We start from the raw sequence: 27,458 nt of genomic DNA, 5'->3' as shown, positions 1-27,458 counted from the left end.
TGGGGGGTTGGTATGAGGTTAAAGTGGTTGATTACGGTAGGTTTGATTTACATTACATTGTATATTTTCTTATTATGCAAATAAACCTTTATCGAAGCATTCTTATTTATTAGTTGAAATTCATGGGGCAAACTTTTTCATTTTTAAGAAATTATGCTTTTCAAAGTGAATGTGGACTAAATCCGCCATTTCTGAAAGTGGCAGGAACATGTCCCAGGTGTGCTCAGTGTAAATGACACCTCCATCTCATTAGAGAGGCTGATGCAGTAGCGTGCTAAAGAAACTTGACACATCCAGTCTGTGTGTGTTTGTTCAGGTTCAGTCGATAGAGAACAAGCTGGACCTCCTGCTCAACTTCTACTCCCAGTGCCTAAAGAAAGGCTCGTCTCACTTTACCCTGTCCTCCCTCCTGGACCCCGACCTGACGTCTGACTACCACAGCCCCACGGACCAAAGAGACCTCTTCCCCTCCGCTAACACACTCAACATCTCTGAGAGCGGCAACTTGGAATGACAATGAGCCGAGCAGTCTCTGGGCTGTTCGAAACACAGACACGAAACCCTTTACAGTACAGTACGTCTTCCTGCGGCTGAGTCCTCACTGCGAGCAGCCCGACCTTAACGCCATCAATCATTTCATATCTGTCCGGGATGATTTTTACCCTTCCATCTGAGATCTGCATCCTCACCTCTTTCTTCCCTCAGTGAATTTGTTCCCAGAGCTCATACAGACAAAAGGCCACCAGATGGCTCCACCTGACAGGGAGCCTCAGCCAAAGCTGCTCACCGCACACGCCTCTCAATCCACTAGATGAGGATGGAGACGAAGAGAGGACACGTGAACTATGACTTGACTACTGAACCACTTTCACCCACTCACCTCATGCTATATATCTATGCGTCCTTTAAAGCTTCAAACTGTAGATATTCAGACTCAAAATTTTTGTAAATCTTTGGAGAAATCTTGTCTTTTTTTCTCCTTCCCCGTCATCGTCATTTCTTTTTTTCTTGGCTGCTTGAATCTTGAGAGTTTGCTGACTCAGTTGACATAAACAGTGCTGCAAGTGCCACGCCAGTCATTTTTTCTGTACCTTAGTGTGGATGTGATGATGAATGTAATGGATCCTACCGGCAAATTTCACACCACTAGACAAACGGTTAACACAGAAATAATCAGCTCCCTCGGACCTGGCCAAAGCACCACGGTACACCTTCCCACCCAAACAAGGGAGTTTTAAATGTATAAATCCTGCTTTAATTGCCCAAACATCACATGAAACCAGAGCTGGAAGAATGTGTTGGAGTGACTGATGTGAACTGTACGTTGTTTTCATCTCCATTCCCTCTCTCAGATGTTCTGTCTCCATCGAGCCCACTTGCAAAAACACCCAAGATGTTATTCCCCGTTTGGCTGGCATTCAAGTGAGGAATGTGCCTACTTGTTTTGGATTTAATAGAGCCAAAATATCATCCAAAATCCCTTCTTTGCAATGTTTCAAAGGTATCTCCTTGAGTAATTCGATATCTTTGTGTTTTTAACCCTTTAAACCTCTCTGTCTTGCAGCCCAGCCCCCCTCAGTCATGCATGTTACTGTAGATAAAACCTCACCGGTCCTCAGTCACAACTTATGTCATGTTTTTCTGCACTGCTCATCACTCATCACTAACATCTAGCCTCAGGTCAGGTTTACCGTGTCAGTAATACTCCACCACCTTTCTTACAGGAGGACAGTTCTCACTCTTACACTCATCAGATGGCATGTGATCTTGCAGCCAGCAGCTGTGGAGATGATGTAGAAACTTTTTTGGCCAGTTTTAAACAATGAGCAACCTGTAAGGCGTCCAGGTCTAACGCATGAATTTAAGGCCGTTATCCTCATGAATGCACGTGTCTTAGGAAATGGTTCGAGCCTTACAGCTTCACTACAGACAGACAGACTGACTGACAGGGTGCACCAACAGGTGTTTCTAGCCGTGTTTCCATTCAATTGTGAGGCGGATTTTAAGCGTACTTTTGAAATGTCTCTAAAAAGAAAACCAGGCCAATTTCAATCAACTGGTTTGGAGTAAATAAACTAGGATACAGTGCAGTTTCATAAGACGTTGTCCAATAGGGTACATGGCTGTAATCCACCAGTAAACAGAGAAGCCGGTGCAAACAGGTGCAGGTACAGCAGGTGCACGGTGCTACAGGACATGCCCACTCCATCAAACACCCTTTAATCAGTCATAGTTTTGTAAGGTTTAGGCACCAAAACTACTTTGTTAGGTTAAGGAAAAAAAATAATGGTTTGTATTAAATTAAGTATGTAGTACCAGTTTTCTCAGGGGGCGTGTTGTGTAGCCTGCAAGACTGCAGTTATAACCCTTTTATCTTACCCATTTATGAGAGAAAAATAGAGAGAGGTCTCCAGGATTTGGTGCGATTGGGCAAGTTTTAATTGTTCTTTCATGTCAGCTAGTACTGGCCATGTTTATTGTGTTTCGGAGAAAGAAAAAAAATATTTTTTCTAGGAAAAGGCTGACAAGCCAGCTGTTCAGTCATTTAAGCTAAATGCTTTCTATGGCAGAACTTATTTGGAAAAATCACAAAAAACACCTTGAGCAAGCATAAAATGTTTTCAGTTTTTTTAAATGTGATACTTAAAATGCACATAAAAGTATGTGAATGGAAACATGGCTACAGACTATCGTTGTCTGTCCACTTTACTCTCTTCTGTCTTTTTTGGTTCTTTCTTGAAGATGTTTGATGCACAGACAGCACTGTGCTCGTGGACAAAACTGGAGAGTGCACAAATGCAAACACACAGATACACACACACACACGCACACACACACACACACACACACACAAAAGCATTTCCTTTTCTTAAATACTTTGGCACTTGATAAATATAACACCTTTTTGTCTTTTTATCTTTGTGTTTTGATTTCTCTACTGTAATTATGTTCATGCACTCGATTTTGTTTAACCCATAATGGCAAAATTCTATGTTTTTTTAAATGATTTTGGTTGTTACAGTAAAGTGAATGTAGGATTTAAGTTAATATATTTAATTCAGTTAGATATGATCTTTAAAATAAATGTAGCATTTTTGTCAAGTCTAATCATGGATGACACAACTGTAGCTACACACAGCTGATCAGGTTCACACTCGCAGAGCTCATATGTATATTTTTTTAACGTCATCAGATAATTGCTGCCAGCTTCGACTACAAGGAAAACATTCACCGTACAGTATTTGGCCAGTGAAAACATTTCTTCTGTCCCTGCAAGTGACTCATTCATTTGTTCAGTCAAACCAGTCGACTCAGGTGCTCCACTTTTCCATTCAAAGCTTCACACAGTGAATGTACCTCAGTGGTCGGTCTACTTATGATCTGATGCCATGAGAAATAAACTGGCACTTCAGAGCTTGCTGTTTTGCATTAATTTCACAGAGAAATGCCAGGAAGCTTCATTCTTTGGCCTAAACTATAGCAGAGACTTATTAGAGGCATTATTAGACTGAACAGTGTTGTCACGTCACCTGGAATGTTGAGCTTTGTGAAAATGTGAGACCCCTGTATTGCATGTTGTTGTTAGTGGTGGACCCAGTATTAGAAGAAAAAAGTCCTGAGGCAAGACATGAAAGGAAATGACCTGTGCCTTCTATGTCCTCATTCTGTAACTGATATTATGTCTCAAACCTATAAAATATTAATGCTGCTTTGAAGAGAAGTGTTTCATAGTGGCATCAAATGAGGAGCCATGCTCTTTTCTCTTTTGTTTTTTTGAAAGAAACACCATTAAAATTGTTCTGAATATTTAATTTTTAGGGTATTAGTCTTTTATGACGGCTGCAACCTTTGATATTTTCTGAGAATATTACTGTATGTTTAGCACATCATCGTAACTCTTCCAGGACCTCCTTGCGTCGACACCTTTACTGTATTTTAAACACCAGTCAGATCTGGAGGCATGGACGTTTGTGTCGTTACAAGAAAACTCTGCAGGCATGTGTCCTTTCACAAGCATGTCACATAGAGACGTATGGCTTCCACACAACTACCTCTGAGGCCACTAGGGGGCGCTAGTCTAGAAAACCCAGTATGAGAAACCGTAACTGATTGTCTAACTGACTGAATGCTATGCATGACTCAATCTGCACGTTCTCTTTTTCACTCTGTTCTTCTTCATGACGCCCATGATGACCATCCATCTTTCACTGACTTGCTGCCATGTGACATTCCAGCTCGTTGCCCTTTAACTGCTCTCTCTTAGGTATCGGAACTGTTGTTTAAATGAAACTGATCAAAGCAATAAAGCAAAACGCTAAAGCCAACAAAGTCTTCCAATTCCAATTGATGTAGCTACTGGTTGATGAAATATGGCGCTTATCTTATTTTCTAATCTTATGCACACCTCTATTTGATCTTTTAAAGAGATACAGAAACGTGTATCTGCTGAGGATAAAATTAGCTCACTTGACTAACTTATTAATTTATTTGTTTCAATAAAGCTCTTTGGACTGTATGTTGACTTTGGTCTCTCTTTTTTGTCTGAAATGTTTTTGCAAACAGTTTTGCATTAAGTGATTGGATGTGGGGGAATTCAAAATATTTGGACATACGTAAACAATGTATGTTTGTAAAATAATATAAAGAGTTCATAAGCAAAAGATGAGGTTATGAATTTATCAAGAATGTTTAGAATTAAAAACCATAATTTAAAAAATTTAAGATGAATCAAATAACCCATAAAAACTTTCAGAATATAAATAGGAATGAAACTGGAGAGCTTGCTGAATCTACTGAAGTGAAGATTTCTGGTTTGGTATGACAAACCATCATTCATATGGTATGAAAAAAGCTTATTTTGAAAAAAAAAAAGGCCTTTAAAGATATGTATTGTAAAATTCAATGACATTGCAAAAGGCTTAACGGCTCTTAAAGGCAGACAGAACATTTTATGTATGTTAAAAAACATTTACTGACATACTTTAACAGAACAATATAATGAATCCTTCCCCTTTGTAACTCAAACTGTGAATTGATTTTGCACAACTGATTTCTGGGTACGGCTCCCAGTCTGAGCTCACTTATTTCTACATACACATGTTCAACAGGACTCTGACAAACTCCAGCTCTTCGCTGTCACAGTGTGAAGCTTCCGACACCGTAGCAGTGGTAGAATAAAGTCACGTGTCGTTTGAAGGGGTCGACAATCAAATATGCAAACGTCTGCTCCTCCTCTCTTCTTCCGGGGTAACATCGCCCCGACTCATCCTACAGAGGATAATAATACAGTTTATATGTGTAAGTAATGAGGACAGTGGCGATTCTACACAGGGGCCTCCAGGGGCCACTGCCCCTGTGTCAAATTAATAATAAAATTATCAATATATATAATGATGAACGACGAAACAATTCTCACCTATTTTTAGTTCAAACAATATCTCATTATATAGAAAAGGGACCCAGAATGTGTACATTGTATAATAGTTTAACTGTGCAATAAAAGCTTTTGTATATAGAAAAAAGGGATCATTCTGGCTGTACTGCACAAAAAAGTAATTTTGCACAAAAAATGCACAAAATATATATATTTGCACAAAAATATTTGTTATTGTTTGTAAGTCTCATTGTTTCAATCAATGTATTTGTGTCTTCCAAATATACTTAAATTACATTTTTAAATAAGCTAAAATAAAGGTTTGAATACTTAAATATCATATTTGCCTTTTTTTAATGTGCCCCTCTGATTAAACACTGGCCCCTCCTTGGCCCCCACAGTAAAATTGGTCTAGAACTGCCACTGAATGAGGACAATTCAAGTCAGCCTCCTGTACAGAAGGACAGCTGAGAAATGTAAACTGAAGTATAATTGCAACTTTGCCACCCTTAATAATATAAAGTTGAGTGGTTGCAGAGTCTGTGATAGTGCATTTTAAAAACAGCGCAGTCACGATGATTCCTAATGGTGTGGTGGTACCACACTGTTAAAAATAAAACTGGCAACTGTATCAATATGAGAACAGATATTAAAGGCATACTATGCAGGAACTGGTGCTTAAGGTTTGTAAACTCAAACTTGGCCCCAGGTTCACTCTTGTTTTGGAATGAGCCTTGTCAGATTGGTGTTTTCCCTTGCTATATCTACGTTTTTTGTCTTTTTTTGAGCTATGCGTCTGCTGTTTTTGTAACTTTGTGCGCAAACAACACATTCTCGCTCAAGTCTGGCTCTATACTTCAAAATCTGACCCTCTAGGTAACTCTCTAGTGTCAGTTTTGGACGTGACAGGGATGTCATTTCAGTTACTGCTCATTGCATGTATAATGTCTTTTCAAAGAAATGGTTGTGTTAATAGGACTTTAACTTTAACTTGATACATAAATGTTTCCATTAATTGCTTTCATCAGACATCTTACAATAGTTTTTTTTATCATCAGCCAATTAGAAGTCCAGTTTAAGCAAACTTCGATGGCACAAACAGACATTTGACTAGTTACTTACATAGGCACAGACTTTGAGCACTGTGGAGACGACACTGATGTTCTTAGTCTCTGGATCCCTCTGAACACTACATACCAAAGGGTGGAATTAAATGTTATAATTAGATCATGATGTATTTATAGCCTAGGCATTAATTATTTAAGTATTAAAGCATGGCAGCAAAAGACGGCCAGATTCTGCCCACCTGATCAGGTCTTTGTAGATTTTCTTCGTGGTGCTGATGTAAGGATCGATGGCGTCTTCGTACTGGCAGAGCTCTCCTCCGAAGCACAGGTGCTTGAAGAGGCGGAACAGAAACTCTACTCGCTCCTTTTTACCAACGACGTAGTAATGCTCCGAATCCTCCTCCTGCAACATCTAGAGGAACAGAAGAAGATTGATTGAAGACTGATTTCATGTCAGAAAATATAGAGAGAGACACATAGACGGGAAAAGAGAGAGTAACCTGTCTGAGCTCATCGTAGTCGGGGTAGACATCATGAAAGCATTTAACTACATGTCCAGAGGGCCTCACGATCCCACAAGAGTAGATTGGGTCAAATATCTCCATGGAGACCTGAGTACACGGCACCACCTCCACATCCACAGAAACTACAGGCTTGTCTACAACACACACACACACACACACACACACACACACACACACACACACACACACACACACACACAGTCTAAAACATTCCACTGAGATTTGACTGCAAATACTTTTCAACAGATGAGATCAATTTCCTACTGTCAGGGATAAAAGGCTTCTGGGGGATACGACATACCAAGAGGCACCCAGGCTCCGGCCTCCATCTTTCTCAGACCGGACAGCACATTGGGGTCCTTGAAGAAACACTGTGGATTACAGAGAGACATCAGATGCATTCAAATGTAACTGAACACATGAAGACACTTTATCAGTACAGACAACCAATAAAAGTTGTAATTTAGCATCACATTTGTCTTGTTAAAAAAACAAAGGCTGAACCCATTTCTCACAATGGGAGAAATATTAACTATAGTAGAAGAACAAGGTTTTTTTGTCTTTTATTTATTAGTCATACTTTTAAGATTTACTTGTAGTAGTTGCTGCAAATAATTCAAGAAATAAAGTGATTTTATTCCTACTATGTCTCTAATCATGTTTTTTTTTGTTTCACAATACAGGCAAACTCTATTTTAACCTTAGGTTCTACTAAGCATCACTTTCATTTCCATACTGATCAATACTTATGCTGTAATTTCTGAACAGTAACTTAATTTATCACGGTGTGTCTTACCAGTGCAAACTTTTCACTGCTGTAAGGGTAAAAGCACTGGTCAAAGCTGTATGACTGAGCTGAAATCCTCCCCAGCATGGACCTGAAATTATTAAAAACATGAATTTGATCACAATAAAACCAGAAGTGAAGAAGTATTAAGAACCATAGTAAAAGTACTAGTACCATACTGTGAAAATACTCCACGACAGGTAAAAGTTTTGAATTTAAACCCTTAATTAAGTAAAAGTATTTAGGTATTTTGTGATGATGAAATTTCCAGCTGATCGAAGAGGGTTTTTAGAGCTTATTTTTTAGCTTAAATAGAAAAATGTCTCAACACATAAAGGAACACTTCATCCTTCAGTTTATCACAAACATTCAATCAGGAAGGAGATGAAACTTTAATCTGAAAAGTAACTTAAAAGTGTTGAGAAATGTAGTGGAGTAAAAAGTAGCCTTTTTTTAAATACTTAAGTACTGTAACGTTACTTGAGTAAATGTAGGATATTTGGCTACATATAGGAGCTAATCTTCACTAACAAGCTACAGTAACTTTATTTTAACGGACACAGAAGGACATACTATTGATGTTTTCAGATTTTTTTCAGGTTAGCTCAACTTCATACATTACCATTTCATTAACAGTGATAATGTGTCTCGGTCCTGTAGGAAGGAGAGCTTCTTGGAAGGTAGAGGACTAAAAGAAAAAGTTTGCTCAAACGTGTATATCTCTCCTGCCATGTTTTTACTCTTTCTTCTTTCAAAAAAAAAAAAATGAGTACACACTCTGTTTAGAAACAAGTGGCAGAGTTGTAGGCGTTTGCGGGCCAATCAGAGGAGGGAATGCCCACTATCAGCCAATCAGCGTCCACGGTGGACGGTTAGTGTCGGTTACGCGAAATAAGAACAAAGTGGTTGGTCTTTATTTTTAACCCCATCTCAGAAGATTCGCGTTCTTGTTGCCCTGACAACAGACGCTAGTTTACGTCCCGACTTGTGGCAAAACACAAAAGCTAAGGTAGCTAAGCTATTTCACTTTTACTTTAGTGAATGTTCTGTCATTGTTCTCATAAGTTTGTATTATATAGTATTAATTCATTGTTTAAAATGTATCGATTTATCTCCATCTACAAGGGTGAATAATCGTTTACCTCTAGTGGGACAGGCGACATATCCTCAGCCACCAGAGAGCATCCTTGTCCTGCTTAGAAACACACAGCTGCAGCTCTCTGCAGTGTTTTATATCTGATTCATTCTGTGGAGGCAAAGGAGTCAGAAATTTTTACTTATGTACTTTTTTTAAATGTATATTCCACCACTGGATTTGTTTTTTCTCTCAGTCTTAAAGTTTTCCCTGTTTTTAAAGGGAAAATAAGCTGTTCAGATATAAGGAAATCACATTTGATCCAAGAAAATGCCTTTGGCTCACAATCTCAACTCAAGATTGAGTTTATTCTGGACAAGAAAGACTAGAATCGGAAACAGAAATACACACACACACACACACACACACACACACACACACACACACACACACACACACACACACACACACACACACACACACATTATAGAAATTATATAGACTCAAAAAAATGCAGACTTAAATACAGTCTAGTATTGCATAAGTAAGCCACAGTAAGCAGGTGGTAATAAGTGCACCTTGATATGAGAATATTTTGTCAAAAGAAAAAGAAAAGCTTTTCTATGCAACAATATCTTCCTCCCCTCTCAGCCTTACCCTCTCACATCCCTCTTTTTTTTCTTACACCACCTGCTCTCTGGGTGGAAAATATTTCGCATTACTGTGAATAAATACAATGTGTACATCTTATCTATGCACCTCTTTATAGAGCCCTGAGGTATAGCGCAGATGTATTTCCAGATGTTTTGAGCAACCCTTTGCGTCAAATGTTCTCTAATAAACTGTACAATCTGGCAGGAACACCTGAGCGTCAGGAACCAAAAGGGCAACATCCCTTTTACCACCAACCTTACATTTATAGATTTTTTTTTGGATCACATCCAAAGGGCACTGTGTCTTCTGCAGCTTCTCCCCATTTCAGGATAACAGGCTGCAAATGCTTCTGCACTTGTACGCGTGTTTACGTATGAACCTACATAAGATTTTCAACCCCAACTAGTCTTTGTAACTCCCTACAGATCCCTACAAATATTTTTTTTCATCCTGGCTCAAACACTCATTTCATTCCCAACATTCCAGGATGGTGGAGGATGTGGGATCCTTTTGATCCACATTCCGGTATAGGGCGCCTAGACCCTGATAGTCCTCGCGAGGGGAGGCAAGAATGTCCAGCGGGGACACCCTGAAGTCACAATAACGTATGTTGTGTTGTCTCTTTAATTTCACTGTCTCTGTTGTGATTCAAAGCAGCTAAAGTTGCAGGTTGCAATTGCTAAAATGTTCCTTTTCTACCTGACTAAAGTCTCATGAAATATATAATGATGTAAGACTAATAATCATTGTGTAAACTCATTAGCCATAAGTTTGTTATTAGACCATCCTGAACATACTGATGATAATCGGAGTGATAAACTGAACTGTATTTAAACGTTATAATGTCATAATGTAAACAGACAGCCTGGGATAATTTAGTGTGTCTCTAGACACAGACAGGCCTAATGCAGAGGCTGTACGATGGGCCAAAGATGGGGCCAGATCCAGCTGTTACACCCCAAAGAAGAGATTGAAGGAAAGAGAAAGAGAAAATTGTGCCAAATTGATGTTTTGATACCATACAGCCAGCCTATAACCTGACATAATTGAGTCAAGTTGTTGAAGCAAACGTGTTATTCCTCATTGTCTGCTGATTGCTGTGTGGTAATTGCACTTGATTCATGCTCATTAGACCTATCAGGATCCAAACAGAAAAACGTGGCAGGCAGGAGGGCGAGGCAGGTGAGGGGATGTAACAGCTGAGGAATGTATGTGATCAAATGTTTCCATGCTGGTTGTACAGATTCAATAGCAGATATTGAACCTTTTCCAAATACCATGTAGCACTTTGCTGAGTGATGACAATTGCATCACCTGACTTAATGCCAAAAGCCTCGCTGACTGTCCAAATAGAGAAACAGAAATTAGAGGCAGAAACTAATACAGGACACAGAGGTTATGTCCTATTTTTTAGGAACCTTGGCGAGTGTTTACAAGCCCTTTTTTAGGGTTTTTTAGACTCTGTATATTTTCATTTTGCACCACAAGAAAATATACAAATAAAATATGTGTGGAAGGAAATTATGATTTCTAAAATATTGCCTATGGTCCGGAGCATGACATTTAATTGTATTATTATTATTCTTTTTTTAAATTAAACTTTGAATCAAATATTGGATTTTTATGGACACATAATGCATTCACTTGAGCAATATAATATGTGCCCTGTTTTTTTATTATATTAATCAGATAGTTATCTCACATTTCTTAGAATGTTTTTTAAAAATGTATCTGAATTAATTAATTACAAAAAACAAACAAAAGCTGAATTTTTTTCATGAAAATAATTTAATTCATTAGAAAAAAACAGGGCAAATGTCACACATGAACGCATTATATTTCTTTTGATTTGCAATAAATTGTCATTATAAAAATATTTAAAAAAACACAGTTGTTCCTGGTTGTATTTTTACATGTGGAGATTCTCACAATTGCCAAGCTACTATTTCTATAACCAAATGGTCTGGCCCTATTATAAAACAAACACATAGACAATTGTTTGACATATGGATAGGATAATAAGGGAAGAAACATGCAGAAAAAAAGGCCCTGAGCAAAGCTGCTGATGCTATGAAAGGCTCAGTCCAAATTCCTCCCAAGAGGTTCTATCGTCAGCAAAACTGCTCGTGTAAGTGAGTGAAAGCTCTCCTGCTATCTCTGCATCACTCAACAGATTATGTTCACAGATGTCAGTATCCTTACTCACCTGTGCCTCTGTAGGATGAATGTGGCGTGGGGTTTATATTAACAGTGAGATAATGGAACTAAGAAAGAGAGAAGGAATAAAGAAATTCAGGTGCTCTGGCTGATAACAAAGTAAAACATCTCTCAGGTTGGCAGCCGAACACTTAGTCTCAGCAGTGGGACTCCTGGTTGGTAAGTGCTGCTGAATTGATCGTGTTTCCAGGCCCAGTGACATTATCTGACCTAGACTGTGTCAATGCAGGCTGTGTCTCCTATTCCCACACGTCACTCAAACATTTAAGAGGCTTAACGTGGCTCCAGCTCGCAACATCCCCACCCAGAGAAGTCTCCAGGAGAACCATTTCAAACCTTGTGATCCCTTCCACCATGGGGTCAACCTTAAATATTTGGTTCTTCCCCTTATCTTCTCACCTCATCTTTCCTTTAAAAAAAGAAAACATGCTGCATAATTTATGCATATGGCATATATTTTGGCATTTGTCTGAGTTGTTTTTTCTCTTTTGGAATTTTGGACATTCCACCTTAGCTCCTATAATACGTCTATAATAAAAAACTATGCAACCAAAATAAAGATGGTCAGATATCTATATATTATAGGCTACAGAAAACAATTCTCTTTTTTAGTTTTAACAAATGTGGCATCGTGTTACGACGGAGTATTAGACATTTAGAATTAGAATTACATTACATGATGACATTACATATTACATTTAGGAAAAAAAACGAGATTAAAGTCGTAAATATCGAATTAATTATGAGAATAAAGTCAAAAATATTGAATTCATTTCGAGAATAAAGCCGTAAATATTGAATTAATATGAATTAATGAATTAAATATTTTCGGCTTTAATCCCACAATTTTTTCTTTATAAATGTGGCCCTAATATTGCGTCGTATCATGTATACAAACATTTCAAGGGTTTTAATTTTTAATGCACCGCCCAGCCTGGCCGCTAGGTGACTCGTATCAAACGCACCTGTTATGTTGCGTCATCAACAGGTGCACGCTTTGTTTTGCTAACCTGGTTGTAGATCAACCAGGTTACTTCTGATTTCACTGAGGAACTTTAACCTTCAATAAGGTGATGTGTGAGGACTTTGAGGAGCCCAGTGGGACTGAGGGACTGGTGGACCGGTTAAATAATGCTGTGAGAAGTTGAACCTGAAGCACAAAAGAATGACGCTCAGACAGGTGAGTAGCTACAACAACCTGATAATTTGAGAGCTCAGCATCCACTGCGTTACCTAGCAACGTAGTTGAGTGTGTGTGTAACTCTCCTTTGCTGTAATATGTGTTTGTGCCGCTGTGAATTATATCTTTATGCACCTCTGTGTTGTTGCTTTAGTGATGTTATTTCTACTGTTCAGTCTCAGTCTATTTAATCTGCTGCTAAATATCGTTACACCTGCCACTGTGCCTATAGACTTCTTTTTTTATTCTGGGTGATTTTTGTTTAATTGTCTGGGTTATTTTCTGTTTGCTAGTTAAGTATATCCTACAGCTACATTGAGAAAGGTGGATTATAATTGTTAAACAGTTGTATGCACAGGCTGCAAAGTGCTGTCTACTGTTGTCTCGTCCACTCTGTTAAAGTGTTCATGTGTTAATGTGTTTTAGTCTTTTAATGTCTTTTTGGTCATTTTGTGTTTGTTTTTTTAGTCATTTTTTGTCATTTTGTCTTTTTTTTTTGTCATTTTGTGTATTTTTTTGTCATTTTGTGTCTTTTCTGGTCATTTTGTGTCTTTTTCTTATCATTTTGTGGTCAATTTGTGTCTTTTGGTAATTTTGTTTCCTTTTTTGGTCATTTTGTGTCTTTTTTGGTCATATTGGGTCTTTTTTGGGCAATTTTGGGTCTGTTTTTGGTAATATTTGGTCTTTTTTGGTCAATTTGTGACTTCTTGTGGTCATTTTTTGTCATTTTGTGGTCATTTTGAGTCCTTTTTTGCTTAATTTTATTATTATTTTAACATTATTATATTAACTGTGCGTGTGAGATTGTGTTCAGTGAGCGGGGGTCATGGACAACATGCATGTTAAATTGGGGGTCGCCACTCAATAAGGTTGAGAACTACTGGTCTCGTACACCAGGGCTTATGATGCTGATGTTCTTCAACCATAGTGTAGTGGAGCAATATTATAATTTATTAATTATTTTTAAATTTTACTTTAGATTTTGAATGTAGTATAACAAGTTTAATATATTTTACTGTAATGTAAGTTCACATAACATAAAAATGTATTTTTGGTCTGCAGCTGTCCATTCAAGTTATTTTAGTTTTTGGCCCTATATAAAAAGGAATATGGGCACATCTGCACTGTACAATGACATTTGCTAATTTATTCTCGGCTCAAGGTCTTTAACTTCCCTTTTAAAAATGTAACTCGGTAATGTTAACTCATACATACAGTTAAAATATATTTTAATTGACTGATTTCTTCTGCTTGAGTAAAATGTCTTGATATTGGCAAAACATTTTACTTGAATATAATATTCAACTACTAGACCGTACACACATACAAGATATGCTACTGCTATTGAAAGAGAGAAGAGAAAGAGTTGTGCCAAGACTTGAAGAACAATGGACAAACCCTGTCGGAGTATTTTTGTAATGACTGTATGAATGAATGCATCATTTTCCTGATGATGTCATGGCAAGAGTGAAATCTTTTTTTATTCTATTCAGGGTCAGGCAGTACAGGCTGAGAGTCCCAGAGGGAGCCTAGTTATTGTCAGTCAGTCTGCACTCTGCCTCTGTGTTTGTATGGCATATTGTGATGCTTCGGAGTGGATGATGTCAAAAATAAATACAGTGATTCAGACATATTTTACTACTGACTTATCTTTGTCAATTCAACAGGTGGGCGTGATTATGTTCATGTTTCTATGGTTCACCTGGTGATGAAAACCCTCAAAATCAAAATATTTGCTTTGCTGCAACGATTGGCAGCAGCAATAAAAACATGATTGGGGCATCCCTAAAATTTGGAATCTCTCCATACTTCGGAAAATAATGTCAACCAGAAAAATCTAGTTTCACCATGTTTTAAGAAAAAAAATGTTGTAAAAATCCGGTTCTGAATGATATATGATCCAAGCCCTCTGTACAACCCTTCAGGAATGAAAGTTTGGTCTATGTAAGTGTTTTTGGCTCTGCCTTTAAAGATTTTGATTAATAGATATCAAGTACTTCAAGTTTTCTTAAATGTTCTGTTCAAATATGCAAACATGGCATTATCTAGAGAAATCTACAGGCACAACTGGACAAACTGTAGTAAAATAAACAATTAATGTATCCTAAATATCTCTCTGTGAAAAACAACGTTTTTGTCTGTAGTGCAAGTGTGAGCTTGTCTTCTTCTAACCTTTAAACACATAAAACAGCAACTCGTAAATAAACAGACGTGTGTTGAATAAGGCGAAATCAGAGTTCAGTAACACACTGAACACACACACACTTTGGACTTAGTAATCGAGGAGGACGGAGTTTTCAGTGACTACAAGGTTTCGGGTGAAAAGCATTTCTTAGAGACCTAATGGTAATGGTCAGAGGGCCGATTTACTGTTGATCTACAGTAAACTCAGCACACACACACACACACACACACACACACACACACACACACACACACACACACTCTCTCTCTCTCTCTCTCTCTCTCTCTCTCTCTCTCTCTCTTTCTCTCATTTAACTGTCTTTAATTTATAGATGAGATGAAAAACTTGACTAAATATATGTGTGAGGACTTCTGTTCTGGCAGTTTTATCACAATATTTACCTTTTTTGATTATTTTTATGGATAATGGAGACAATATATTGCATCAGATATCACTAAAGGCTAATTTTTACCTATAGTCCCTTGTCGGAGGCCACTGATAACACTACTACCCTTAAAGTTATTGTTATTAATTTTCAAGAAATAATTATGATTTTTTTAACGGCTATCTACTTTAGTAGACTATCTACTATGGGATTATTCTGGCAGTTTACAACTTCCTTTTGCCTGTGACTCTTGAAAAGTGATGTATTCTTAGGACCTCGTGGACGTTTTCAAACTAAAAATACAACAAAAAGCAGATAAAACGAGACATGTGAACCTCAAAATTTTTCGGGCTACCTTGTTATATTTTCCTCTCGGAACACATAAAACAGCAACCTGTAAAAAAACTGACCTGGGTTGAAAAAGGTGAAATCAGAGTTCAATAACACACTGAGCACACAAACACTTTGGACTGCGGGGGATCCCTTGGGGTAGCGGGACCCCAGGGACGTTATAAACTGGCCCGCCTCCCTCCTCTGGCCAGGCTGTCCTGACAGACCACGCAACGGAGCAACGTCTGCGTTTGATTTCAGTCTCTGAGCAGGATGGACGTTGTGAAGACATCGATGCTGCTGCTGCTCCTGGCGGCGGTCGGCGCCATTGCAGATCCGAGCCCTGAAAACTGTGGCGGCCTGAACGTCACGCTGCATGAGAAAGACCTGCACAAGGTGAGATGCACGTCACTTAATCATTTCATATTTTAATTGAATTCAACCTTATGGGCCTGTAATTGCTTTTGTGAGACCTTGTTGACATGCACACCACTTATTCGGACTTATTGTTCATGCATTATTCCAAGGTGGTTAGCATTAGAGCTAACCTAGTAGCCACATCAGATTTACAGCCACTATTAGCTACTTTTGCTGTGTTATTTATTTGTTTGTTACCAACTCAAACCACATACAAACAGTCCTGTTCAGAAAAAGACATCACCAATGTCAGTGAGATTCATCATCTGGGGAGCATGTCAGCTTATTCTTTAAAGTTTAAACCTAGTGGAATCAGCCGAAGATATACCCACCATGAGTACATTTGTGGAACCTTTAGCTCTTTCTGACTTTGTCCCCCCTCCTACTGCAGATTTTCGGGGACTGGGTCCTGGTCTGGTCCGTTACAGACCATGAGACTGGCTTGGTCGAGTGGATAAACGTCACCAGCTCCCACGTCGAGTTCCGACTCCTCCCTGACAACCACACCGTCACATTCAGCGAGAGGAACGTGTTCCCGTGAGTGGAGGCATAACTCAGTCAAATCTGCACACACAGAAATACTTTTATTATGTGAACTCCTTACTCTACCTGAGAAGTTAGTTTGTTATGTCTTCATGTCGTGTTGTCTAACGGGTTTGTGTCATTTTCAGTACTGGCAAGTGCAAAAACTATTTTGTCAACTTCACCATGCCCGCTGAGGACTCGACAGACCACACACTGCACCACGTCGGTGGCAGTAAGTCACATTAACACAGTTATAGCATACTATAAGTACTGTATTTAGTATAGTGGATAACAGGCCTAGTTTAGTTCAGGGGTTTGTGCTGCATGTGGCTCTTTGGTCCCTCTTCAGTGGTTTTGTAAAAAAAAAAATAATATGGAGGAAGTTTTTGATAGTAAAGGTTGCTAAACCATTTTGTAGTGGAGCAATAATACTAACCCTAACCCTGATATTATCTAGTATAGTATAACTAGAAAATTTCCTCTGGGGAAATTTTGGAAGGGCCACGGGGGCTACTGCCGGTGTGTGTACACTATGATGAGATTCTTCAGAGATTTGAAACTATGCCCTTTAACCTCAAAGTGTGTGTGTGTGTGTGTGTGTGAGAGAGAGAGAGAAACATGTATGTGGAGGAGTGTGCGCGCACACGCGCGCATTTGTGTGTGTTTGTGTGTGTGTGTGTGTGTGTGTGTGTGTGTAGTGAAAATCGCATAAAGTTACCTGTGTGTGTGTGTGTGTGTGTGTGTGTGTAATTAAAATCACATAAAGTTACCTGTGTGTGTGTGTGTGTGTGTAGCGAAAATCACATAAAGTTACCTGTGTGTGTAATTAAAATCACAAAGTTACCTGTGTGTGCGTGTGTGCGTGTTTGAAGCAGGTGTATGCATGTGTGAGGAGTGTGCGCACTTACGCCCATGTGTGTGTATCTGTAACTGTAATCACATCAAAGATCAAAGGCAATCAGATCAAAGCAATCAACTGAATTAACTGATACCACCTGTTAAAGTTCCGAAAGAGTGACAGCAGCCAGGGGTGGACTGGAATTTCTGGCCTCGGAACAGAAAGCATTTTTGGCAAAACCATAATACCTATCATTGATTCGACTTCACTTTGAGCGTCCTGAGTTCTTCCTGAACGTCTACATATGTTTGTTTTTTTCAGAAAAATGAAAAAATAGCTTTGTTAGAGCGATCTAAAAAAACTGTTCCATATCCCTATTTCAAATATCTCCCTGCGTTTTTAATATGGGAGCCAATGAGGCTGTTGATGCGTGTTGGTGGTGCATCTGTGCGTCCTACGCCCAAACTATAACTCTGACAGCTTTACCAGAGGATTGTGAGTGAGAAGACAAATTTTCCTACGTTTCTATGTATAAATTATTTCTGTAGAGTGAAATTTGCGGCCTGGAGCGCAGTTTTAAAATTTATTTTTTGACAGTTTTACCTCTCCCTCTACACTCTGAGCGATGACATCACACACTCTGACACGAACATTCCGTGCAATACACACCCATTATAATCTCAGAATTTCTCCAAAAATTATCATGGTCATTGAACAGGGATTGATAAAAAACTATATGACCTATTGAAACGTGGATTAATACATCGATACACAAGACTTGTGTCTACTGTTTAAAGTTTAAATGGAGTCTCTAGGTGAAATTATGCCGGAGAAGTAGACGTTTAAAAATCTCCAATGATTGTTCTTTTTCGCTCATTTTTTGTCGGCCACCCCATTCATTTCAATGCAAAATTTTGAGCAGTTTTTCGCGACTTACGTCGCAAAAAATTCATATTCTGTAGAGAAAAGTAATAGCACACCGATCCCGATCAAACCGCACGTTTTGATATATAATTTGTCCTGCAACTCTTTAAGTTGTAGGACTAGTAGCGGGACGAAATTGCGTCCGGAAGAGGAATAAGAAGAAATCCACAGTATAACAGTACTGGTCCCTACAGCTATTGCTGAATGGGACCAGTGCTCGGTGCGATTGCCCCGAGGCCCTAATAAAGGTAAGCATAGCTGGACGAGCCCCCGTATGTCACAGCCAGACTCAAAGGTTAACATGATGTAATATAGTGAAGTTCAGTTTAGGTTTTTATACTGCAATTAAGTAAAATAAAGATATTGTTGCTGGAATGTTTCTTCTTGTCACTATTGTATTACAGTTGTTGTTGTTGTTATTGTTGTTTTCACTAACGTGTGTTGTTTGTGTGTGTTAGAAATCGAGGACGATGGCGTTTTCTCTGACTACAACCAGTCGGGTGAAATGCATTTCTTCGAGACCTGCGAAGAGTGTATGGTGATGGTCTACAAGAGTACAGAGGGCCGATTCCTGTTGATCTACAGTAAACTCAGCACACACGCACACGCACACGCACACACACACACACACACACACACACACACACACACACACACACTCACTCATATAACTGTCTTTAAGTTATAGATGAGATGAAAAACTTAGAAACTGACTAAACTTCTGTGTGAGGACTTCTGTTCTGGCAGTTTTTTCACAATTATTTTTTTGTTTTTTTTAATGTGTGAAATGTGTTTTGTGTGTGTTTCAGGGAAGGATGGGCACCATCAGGATGTTGACAAGGCAAAGGAACACCACGAAAATCACAACAAACTGGCCGAGTGTCTGGGATTCCCTCATGAGCAAATATTCATCTATGATGGAGTTGCAGGTCAGTTTGTGTGTTTGTGGAGTTTGTCCTCGTGTAGATATTCCAGGAAAAAAAAAAAAAAAAAAAATAGATAACTGACACATTCTCCTCTCGTCTCCTCACAGATTTCTGTCATAAGAAATCCGCTCCGGAGGCGAAAGTTGCTGCTGATCATGTTGAACCTGCTGCCGATGTGAAGCCTGCAGAGTCCTAAGGGACCAACATCAGAGAGTAAACATTAACTAGATGTTTTATTGAACAATAAAATAGCATAAAATACTGAAACCTGGTTGTGTGTTTTTGTTTTTTAATGTGTTGTGTTGTGGTCTTTGCATCTCTTTTCCTTAATGTGTTGTGGTCTTTGCATTTCTATTTGTTAATGTGTTGTGGTCTTTGCATCTCTTTTCCTTAATGTGTTGTGGTCTTTGCATCTCTTTTCCTTAATGTGTTGTCGTCTTTGCATTTCTATTTGTTAATGTGTTGTGGTCTTTGCATTTCTTTTTGTTAATGTGTTGTGGTCTTTGCAGTGCTTTATCTTCATGTGTTGTGGTCTTGCAGTGCTTTTTCTTAATGCTGCGCTTGTGTCACAAATTGATGATTAATTTGCTTGTGTTTTCTGTAACGGCGGATCTGGCTGAATGATATATAATTCAAGCCTTCTGTACAAACCTTCAGGAATGAAACTGGAAAGTTTGGTGTATGTACGTGTTTCTGGCTAGGAAGAAAAAAATAATTTTGAGAAAACTGCCATTAAAGATATAAAATTCCATACATTTTGAAGACACTATATGGTCGATTGTTAACTTTTAAACTAATATATATTAAGTACTTCAAGTTTTCGTAAATGTTATGTTGAAATATGCAAACGTGGCATTATCTAGAGAAATCTACAGGCACAACTAGACAAACTGTAGTAAAATAAACATTTAATATATCCTAAATATCTCTCTGTAAAAAAACTTTAAAACAAACAAACTTTAAAAAAACATAAAACAGCAACCTGTAAATAAACAGACGTAGGTTGAATAAGGCGAAATCAGAGTTCAATAACAAACTGAGCACACACACACTTTGGACTTAGAAATCAAGGAGTACTCAGTGACTACAACAAATGCATTTATTCGAGAACTGCAACGAGTGTCTGGTCATGGTCTACAAGAGTACAGAGCACACACACACACACACAGATGAGATGAAAAACTTACACACTGACTAAACGTCTGTGAGGAGATCCGTTCTGTCCGTTTTTTCACAATATTTACCTTTTTGATTATTTTTATGGATTATGGAGACAATTTTCACATAAAGTCTCTTGCCAGAGGCCACTAATAACACTACTACCCTTAAGTTAGTGCTATAAAAAAAAGTTTTTATTATTACTTCCTTTTGCTTGTTACTCTTGAAAATAGAGCAAAGTGCACACGCCCTCCTGTAATCATTAATTGATGTATTTTTAGGGCCCCGTAGACAGTTTTAAACTCCAGGTTAGGAGCTACTGTTAAAGTGTATGCATGGTTGAAAATACAACAGGAAGCAGATAAAACGAGACATGTGAACCTCAACATTTTTCAGGCTACCTTGTTATATTTTCCTCTCGGAACACATAAAACAGCAACCTTTAAAAAAACTGGCCTGGGTTGAAAAAGGTGAAATCAGAGTTCAATAACACACTGAGCACACAAACACTTTGGACTGCGGGGGATCCCTTGGTGTAGCGGGACCCCAGGGACGTTATAAACTGGCCCGCTTCCCTCCTCTGGCCAGGCTGTCCTGACAGACCACGCAACGGAGCAACGTCTGCGTTTGATTTCAGTCTCTGAACAGGATGGACGTTGTGAAGACATCGATGCTGCTGCTGCTCCTGGCGGCGGTCGGCGCCATTGCAGATCCGAGCCCTGAAAACTGTGGCGGCCTGAACGTCACGCTGCATGAGAAAGACCTGCACAAGGTGAGATGCACGTCACTTAATCATTTCATATTTTAATTGAATTCAACCTTATGGGCCTGTAATTGCTTTTGTGAGACCTTGTTGACATGCACACCACTTATTCGGACTTATTGTTCATGCATTATTCCAAGGTGGTTAGCATTAGAGCTAACCTAGTAGCCACATCAGATTTACAGCCACTATTAGCTACTTTTGCTGTGGTATTTATTTGTTTGTTACCAACTCAAACCACATACAAACAGTCCTGTTCAGAAAAAGACATCACCAAGAGATTCATCATCTGGGGAGCATGTCAGCTTATTCTTTAAAGTTTAAACCTAGTGGAATCAGCCGAAGATATACCCACCATGAGTACATTTGTGGAACCTTTAGCTCTTTCTGACTTTGTCCCCCCTCCTACTGCAGATTTTCGCGGACTGGGTCCTGGTCTGGTCCGTTATGGACCAGACGACTGGCTTGGACGAGTGGATAAACTTCACCAGCTCCCACGTCGAGCTCCGACTCCTCCCTGACAACCACACCGTCACATTCAGCGAGAGGAACGTGTTCCCGTGAGTGGAGGCATAACTCAGTCAAATCTGCACACACAGAAATACTTTTATCATGTGAACTTCTTACTCTACCTGAGAAGTTAGTTTGTTATGTCTTCATGTTGTGTTGTCTAACGGTTTGTGTCATTTTCAGTACTGGCAAGTGCAAAAACTATTTTATCAACTTCACCATGCCCGCTGAGGACTCGACAGACCACACACTGCACCACGTCGGTGGCAGTAAGTCACATTAACACAGTTATAGCATACTATAAGTACTGTATTTAGTATAGTGGATAACAGGCCTAGTTTAGTTCAGGGGTTTGTGCTGCATGTGGCTCTTTGGTCCCTCTTCAGTGGTTTTGCAAAAAAAAATAATATGGAGGGGGTTTTTGATAGTAAAGGTTGCTAAACCATTTTGTAGTGAAACAATAATACTAACCCTAACCCTAATATTATCTAGTATAGTATAATAAAGGTAAGCATAGCTGGACGAGCCCCCGTATGTCACAGCCAGACTCAAAGGTTAACATGATGTAATATAGTGAAGTTCAGTTTAGGTTAGTATACTGCAATTAAGTAAAATCAATCAAATTTTATTCAAGACTCAGGGTCCATAGGAGACAGATATAAAAAAATAAAGATATTGTTGCTGGAATGTTTCTTCTTGTCACTATTGTATTACAGTTGTTGTTGTTGTTGTTGTTGTCACTAACGTGTGTTGTTTGTGTGTGTTAGAAATTGAGGAGGACGACGTTTTCTCTGATTACAACCAGTCGGGTGAAATACATTTCTTTGAGACCTGCGACGAGTGTATGGTGATGGTCTACAAGAGTACAGAGGGCCGATTCCTGTTGATCTACAGTAAACTCAGCACACACACACACACACACACACACACACACACACACACGCACACGCACACACTCATATAACTGTCTTTAAGTTATAGATGAGATGAAAAACTTAGAAACTGATTAAACTTCTGTGTGAGGACTTCTGTTCTGGCAGTTTTTTCAAAATTATTTTTTTGTTTTTTTTAATGTGTGAAATGTGTTTTGTGTGTGTTTCAGGGAAGGATGGGCACCATCAGGATGTTGACAAGGCGAAGGAACACCACGAAAATCACAACAAACTGGCCGAGTGTCTGGGATTCCCTCACGAGCAAATATACATCTATGATGGAGTTGCAGGTCAGTTTGTGTGTTTGTGGAGTTTGTCCTCGTGTAGATATTCCAGGAAAAAAAAAAAAAAAAAATAGATAACTGACACATTCTCCTCTTGTCTTCTCACAGATTTCTGTCATAAGAAATCCGCTCCGGAGGCGAAAGTTGCTGCTGATCATGTTGAACCTGCTGCCGATGTGAAGCCTGCAGAGTCCTAAGGGACCAACATCAGAGAGTAAACATTAACTAGATGTTTTATTGAACAATAAAATAGCATAAAATACTGAAACCTGGTTGTGTGTTTTTGTTTTTTAATGTGTTGTGTTGTGGTCTTTGCATCTCTTTTCCTTAATGTGTTGTGGTCTTTGCATTTCTATTTGTTAATGTGTTGTGGTCTTTGCATTTCTTTTTGTTAATGTGTTGTGGTCTTTGCAGTGCTTTATCTTCATGTGTTGTGGTCTTGCAGTGCTTTTTCTTAATGCTGCGCTTGTGTCACAAATTGATGATTAATTTGCTTGTGTTTTCTGTAACGGCGGATCTGGCTGAATGATATATAATTCAAGCCTTCTGTACAAACCTTCAGGAATGAAACTGGAAAGTTTGGTGTATGTAAGTGTTTCTGGCTTGGAAGAAAAAAATAATTTTGAGAAAACTGCCATTAAAGATATAAAATTCCATACATTTTGAAGACACTATATGGTAGATTGTTAACATTTAAACTAATAGATATTAAGTACTTCAAGTTTTCGTAAATGTTATGTTGAAATATGCAAACGTGGCATTATCTAGAGAAATCTACAGGCACAACTAGACAAACTGTAGTAAAATAAACATCTAATATATCCTAAATATCTCTCTGTAAAAAAAACTTAACTTTAAACATAAAACAGCAACCTGTAAATAAACAGACGTAGGTTGAATAAGGCGAAATCAGAGTTCAATAACAAACTGAGCACACGCACACTTTGGACTTAGAAATCAAGGAGTACTCAGTGACTACAACAAATGCATTTCTTCAAGAACTGCAACGAGTGTCTGGTCATGGTCTACAAGAGTACAGAGGGCCAGCCTCAGCACACACACACACACACACACACACACACACACACACACACACACACACACAGATGAGATGAAAAACTTACACACTGACTAAACGTCTGTGAGGAGATCCGTTCTGTCCGTTTTTTCACAATATTTACCTTTTTGATTATTTTTATGGATTATGGAGACAATTTTCACATAAAGTCTCTTGCCAGAGGCCACTAATAACACTACTACCCTTAAGTTAGTGCTATAAAAAAAAGTTTTTATTATTACCTCCTTTTGCTTGTTACTCTTGAAAATAGAGCAAAGTGCACACGCCCTCCTGTAATCATTAATTGATGTATTTTTAGGGCCCCGTAGACAGTTTTAAACTCGCGGTTAGGAGCTACTGTTAAAGTGTATGCATGGTTGAAAATACAACAGGAAGCAGATAAAACGAGACATGTGAACCTCAAAATTTTTCGGGCTACCTTGTTATATTTTCCTCTCGGAACACATAAAACAGCAACCTGTAAAAAAACTGACCTGGGTTGAAAAAGGTGAAATCAGAGTTCAATAACACACTGAGCACACAAACACTTTGGACTGCGGGGGATCCCTTGGTGTAGCGGGACCCCAGGGACGTTATAAACTGGCCCGCTTCCCTCCTCTGGCCAGGCTGTCCTGACAGACCACGCAACGGAGCAACGTCTGCGTTTGATTTCAGTCTCTGAGCAGGATGGACGTTGTGAAGACATCGATGCTGCTGCTGCTCCTGGCGGCGGTCGGCGCCATTGCAGATCCGAGCCCTGAAAACTGTGGCGGCCTGAACGTCACGCTGCACGAGAAAGACCTGCACAAGGTGAGATGCACGTCACTTAATCATTTCATATTTTAATTGAATTCAACCTTATGGGCCTGTAATTGCTTTTGTGAGACCTTGTTGACATGCACACCACTTATTCGGACTTATTGTTCATGCATTATTCCAAGGTGGTTAGCATTAGAGCTAACCTAGTCGCCACATCACATTTACAGCCACTATTAGCTACTTTTGCTGTGTTATTTATTTGTTTGTTACCAACTCAAACCACATACAAACAGTCCTGTTCAGAAAAAGACATCACCAATGTCAGTGAGATTCATCATCTGGGGAGCATGTCAGCTTATTCTTTAAAGTTTAAACCTAGTGGAATCAGCCGAAGATATACCCACCATGAGTACATTTGTGGAACCTTTAGCTCTTTCTGACTTTGTCCCCCCTCCTACTGCAGATTTTCGGGGACTGGGTCCTGGTCTGGTCCGTTTTGGACAATTGGATAAACTTCACCAGCTCCCACGTCGAGTTCCGACTCCTCCCTGACAACCACACCGTCACATTCAGCGAGAGGAACGTGTTCCCGTGAGTGGAGGCATAACTCAGTCAAATCTGCACACACAGAAATACTTTTATAATGTGAACTCCTTACTCTACCTGAGAAGTTAGTTTGTTATGTCTTCATGTTGTGTCGTCTAACGGGTTTGTGTCATTTTCAGTACTGGCAAGTGCAGAAACTATTTTATCAACTTCACCATGCCCGCTGAGGACTCGACAGACCACACACTGCACCACGTCGGTGGCAGTAAGTCACATTAACACAGTTATAGCATACTATAAGTACTGTATTTAGTATAGTGGATAACAGGCCTAGTTTAGTTCAGGGGTTTGTGCTGCATGTGGCTCTTTGGTCCCTCTTCAGTGGTTTTGCAAAAAAAAATAATATGGAGGAAGTTTTTGATAGTAAAGGTTGCTAAACCATTTTGTAGTGAAACAATAATACTAACCCTAACCCTAATATTATCTAGTATAGTATAATAAAGGTAAGCATAGCTGGACGAGCCCCCGTATGTCACAGCCAGACTCAAAGGTTAACATGATGTAATACAGTGAAGTTCAGTTTAGGTTAGTATACTGCAATTAAGTAAAATAAAGATATTGTTGCTGGAATGTTTCTTCTTGTCACTATTGTATTACAGTTGTTGTTGTTGTTGTTGTTGTTGTTGTCACTAACGTGTGTTGTTTGTGTGTGTTAGAAATTGAGGAGGACGGCGTTTTCTCTGATTACAACCAGTCGGGTGAAATACATTTCTTTGAGACCTGCGACGAGTGTATGGTGATGGTCTACAAGAGTACAGAGGGCCGATTCCTGTTGATCTACAGTAAACTCAGCACACACACACACACACACACACACACACACTCACTCATATAACTGTCTTTAAGTTATAGATGAGATGAAAAACTTAGAAACTGACTAAACTTCTGTGTGACGACTTCTGTTCTGGCAGTTTTTTCACAATTCATTTTTTGGGTTTTTTTAATGTGTGAAATGTGTTTTGTGTGTGTTTCAGGGAAGGATGGGCACCATCAGGATGTTGACAAGGCAAAGGAACACCACGAAAATCACAACAAACTGGCCGAGTGTCTGGGATTCCCTCACGAGCAAATATACATCTATGATGGAGTTGCAGGTCAGTTTGTGTGTTTGTGGAGTTTGTCCTCGTGTAGATATTCCAGGAAAAAAAAAAAAAAAAAAAATAGATAACTGACACATTCTCCTCTCGTCTTCTCACAGATTTCTGTCATAAGAAATCCGCTCCGGAGGCGAAAGTTCCTGCTGATCATGTTGAACCTGCTGCCGATGTGAAGCCTGCAGAGTCCTAAGGGACCAACATCAGAGAGTAAACATTAACTAGATGTTTTATTGAACAATAAAATAGCATAAAATACTGAAACCTGGTTGTGTGTTTTTGTTTTTTAATGTGTTGTGTTGTGGTCTTTGCATCTCTTTTCCTTCATGTGTTTTGGTCTTTGCATTTCTTCTTCTTAATGCTGCGCTTGTGTCACAAATTGATGATTAATTTGCTTGTGTTTTCTGTAACGGCCGATCTGGCTGAATGATATATAATTCAAGCCTTCTGTACAAACCTTCAGGAATGAAACTGGAAAGTTTGGTGTATGTAAGTGTTTCTGGCTCGGAAGAAAAAAATAATTTTGAGAAAACTGCCATTAAAGATATAAAATTCCATACATTTTGAAGACACTATATGGTCGATTGTTAACTTTTAAACTAATATATATTAAGTATTTCAAGTTTTCATAAATGTTATGTTGAAATATGCAAACGTGGCATTATCTAGAGAAATCTACAGGTACAACTAGACAAACTGTAGTAAAATAAACATCTAATATATCCTAAATATCTCTCTAAAAAAACCTAACCTTGAAACATAAAACAGCAACCTGTAAATAAACAGACGTGGGTTGAATAAGGCGAAATCAGAGTTCAATAACAAACTGAGCACACACACACTTTGGACTTAGAAATCAAGGAGTACGGAGTTTTCAGTGACTACAA

The 27,458-nt window shown here is 38.9% G+C and overlaps 3 protein-coding genes across 3 annotated transcripts in view; 2 read left to right on the top strand and 1 right to left on the bottom strand.

Moving 5' to 3' along the window:
• LOC131984780 (potassium voltage-gated channel subfamily KQT member 4) overlaps positions 1-3,812 on the top strand; it is a 51,581-nt gene extending 47,769 nt beyond the window's left edge. Inside the window, exon 13 of the mRNA XM_059349734.1 lies at positions 317-3,812. Coding sequence (XP_059205717.1) covers positions 317-514 — 198 coding nt within the window. The 3' untranslated portion in view covers positions 515-3,812. The remainder of the gene's footprint in view (positions 1-316) is intronic.
• A 1,238-nt stretch (positions 3,813-5,050) lies between these two features.
• cfap300 (cilia and flagella associated protein 300) lies at positions 5,051-8,533 on the bottom strand. The gene is made up of 7 exons (XM_059350428.1): positions 8,375-8,533; positions 7,762-7,843; positions 7,267-7,336; positions 6,942-7,099; positions 6,681-6,853; positions 6,497-6,563; positions 5,051-5,268 (listed from the first exon to the last, which is right to left on the bottom strand). The coding sequence occupies exons 1-7, from the start codon at positions 8,482-8,484 to the stop codon at positions 5,137-5,139; spliced, it is 792 nt and encodes a 263-aa protein (XP_059206411.1). The 5' UTR covers positions 8,485-8,533; the 3' UTR covers positions 5,051-5,136.
• Positions 8,534-15,979: 7,446 nt separating this feature from the next.
• LOC131985309 (saxitoxin and tetrodotoxin-binding protein 1-like) lies at positions 15,980-26,820 on the top strand. Its single transcript, XM_059350355.1, has 18 exons — positions 15,980-16,174; positions 16,587-16,732; positions 16,867-16,952; positions 18,941-19,066; positions 19,292-19,411; positions 19,516-19,583; positions 21,204-21,338; positions 21,744-21,889; positions 22,023-22,108; positions 22,607-22,732; positions 22,942-23,061; positions 23,164-23,231; positions 24,788-24,922; positions 25,335-25,462; positions 25,597-25,682; positions 26,134-26,259; positions 26,452-26,571; positions 26,676-26,820. The coding sequence occupies exons 1-18, from the start codon at positions 16,052-16,054 to the stop codon at positions 26,762-26,764; spliced, it is 2,034 nt and encodes a 677-aa protein (XP_059206338.1). The 5' UTR covers positions 15,980-16,051; the 3' UTR covers positions 26,765-26,820.
• Positions 26,821-27,458: the final 638 nt, after the last annotated feature.

The sequence above is a fragment of the Centropristis striata genome, chromosome 14 (genome assembly GCF_030273125.1).
Source record: "Centropristis striata isolate RG_2023a ecotype Rhode Island chromosome 14, C.striata_1.0, whole genome shotgun sequence".
Lineage (NCBI taxonomy): Eukaryota > Metazoa > Chordata > Actinopteri > Perciformes > Serranidae > Centropristis > Centropristis striata.
Note: the sequence above shows the minus strand (reverse complement) of the source record. Positions and strands in the feature narration are given on the sequence as shown.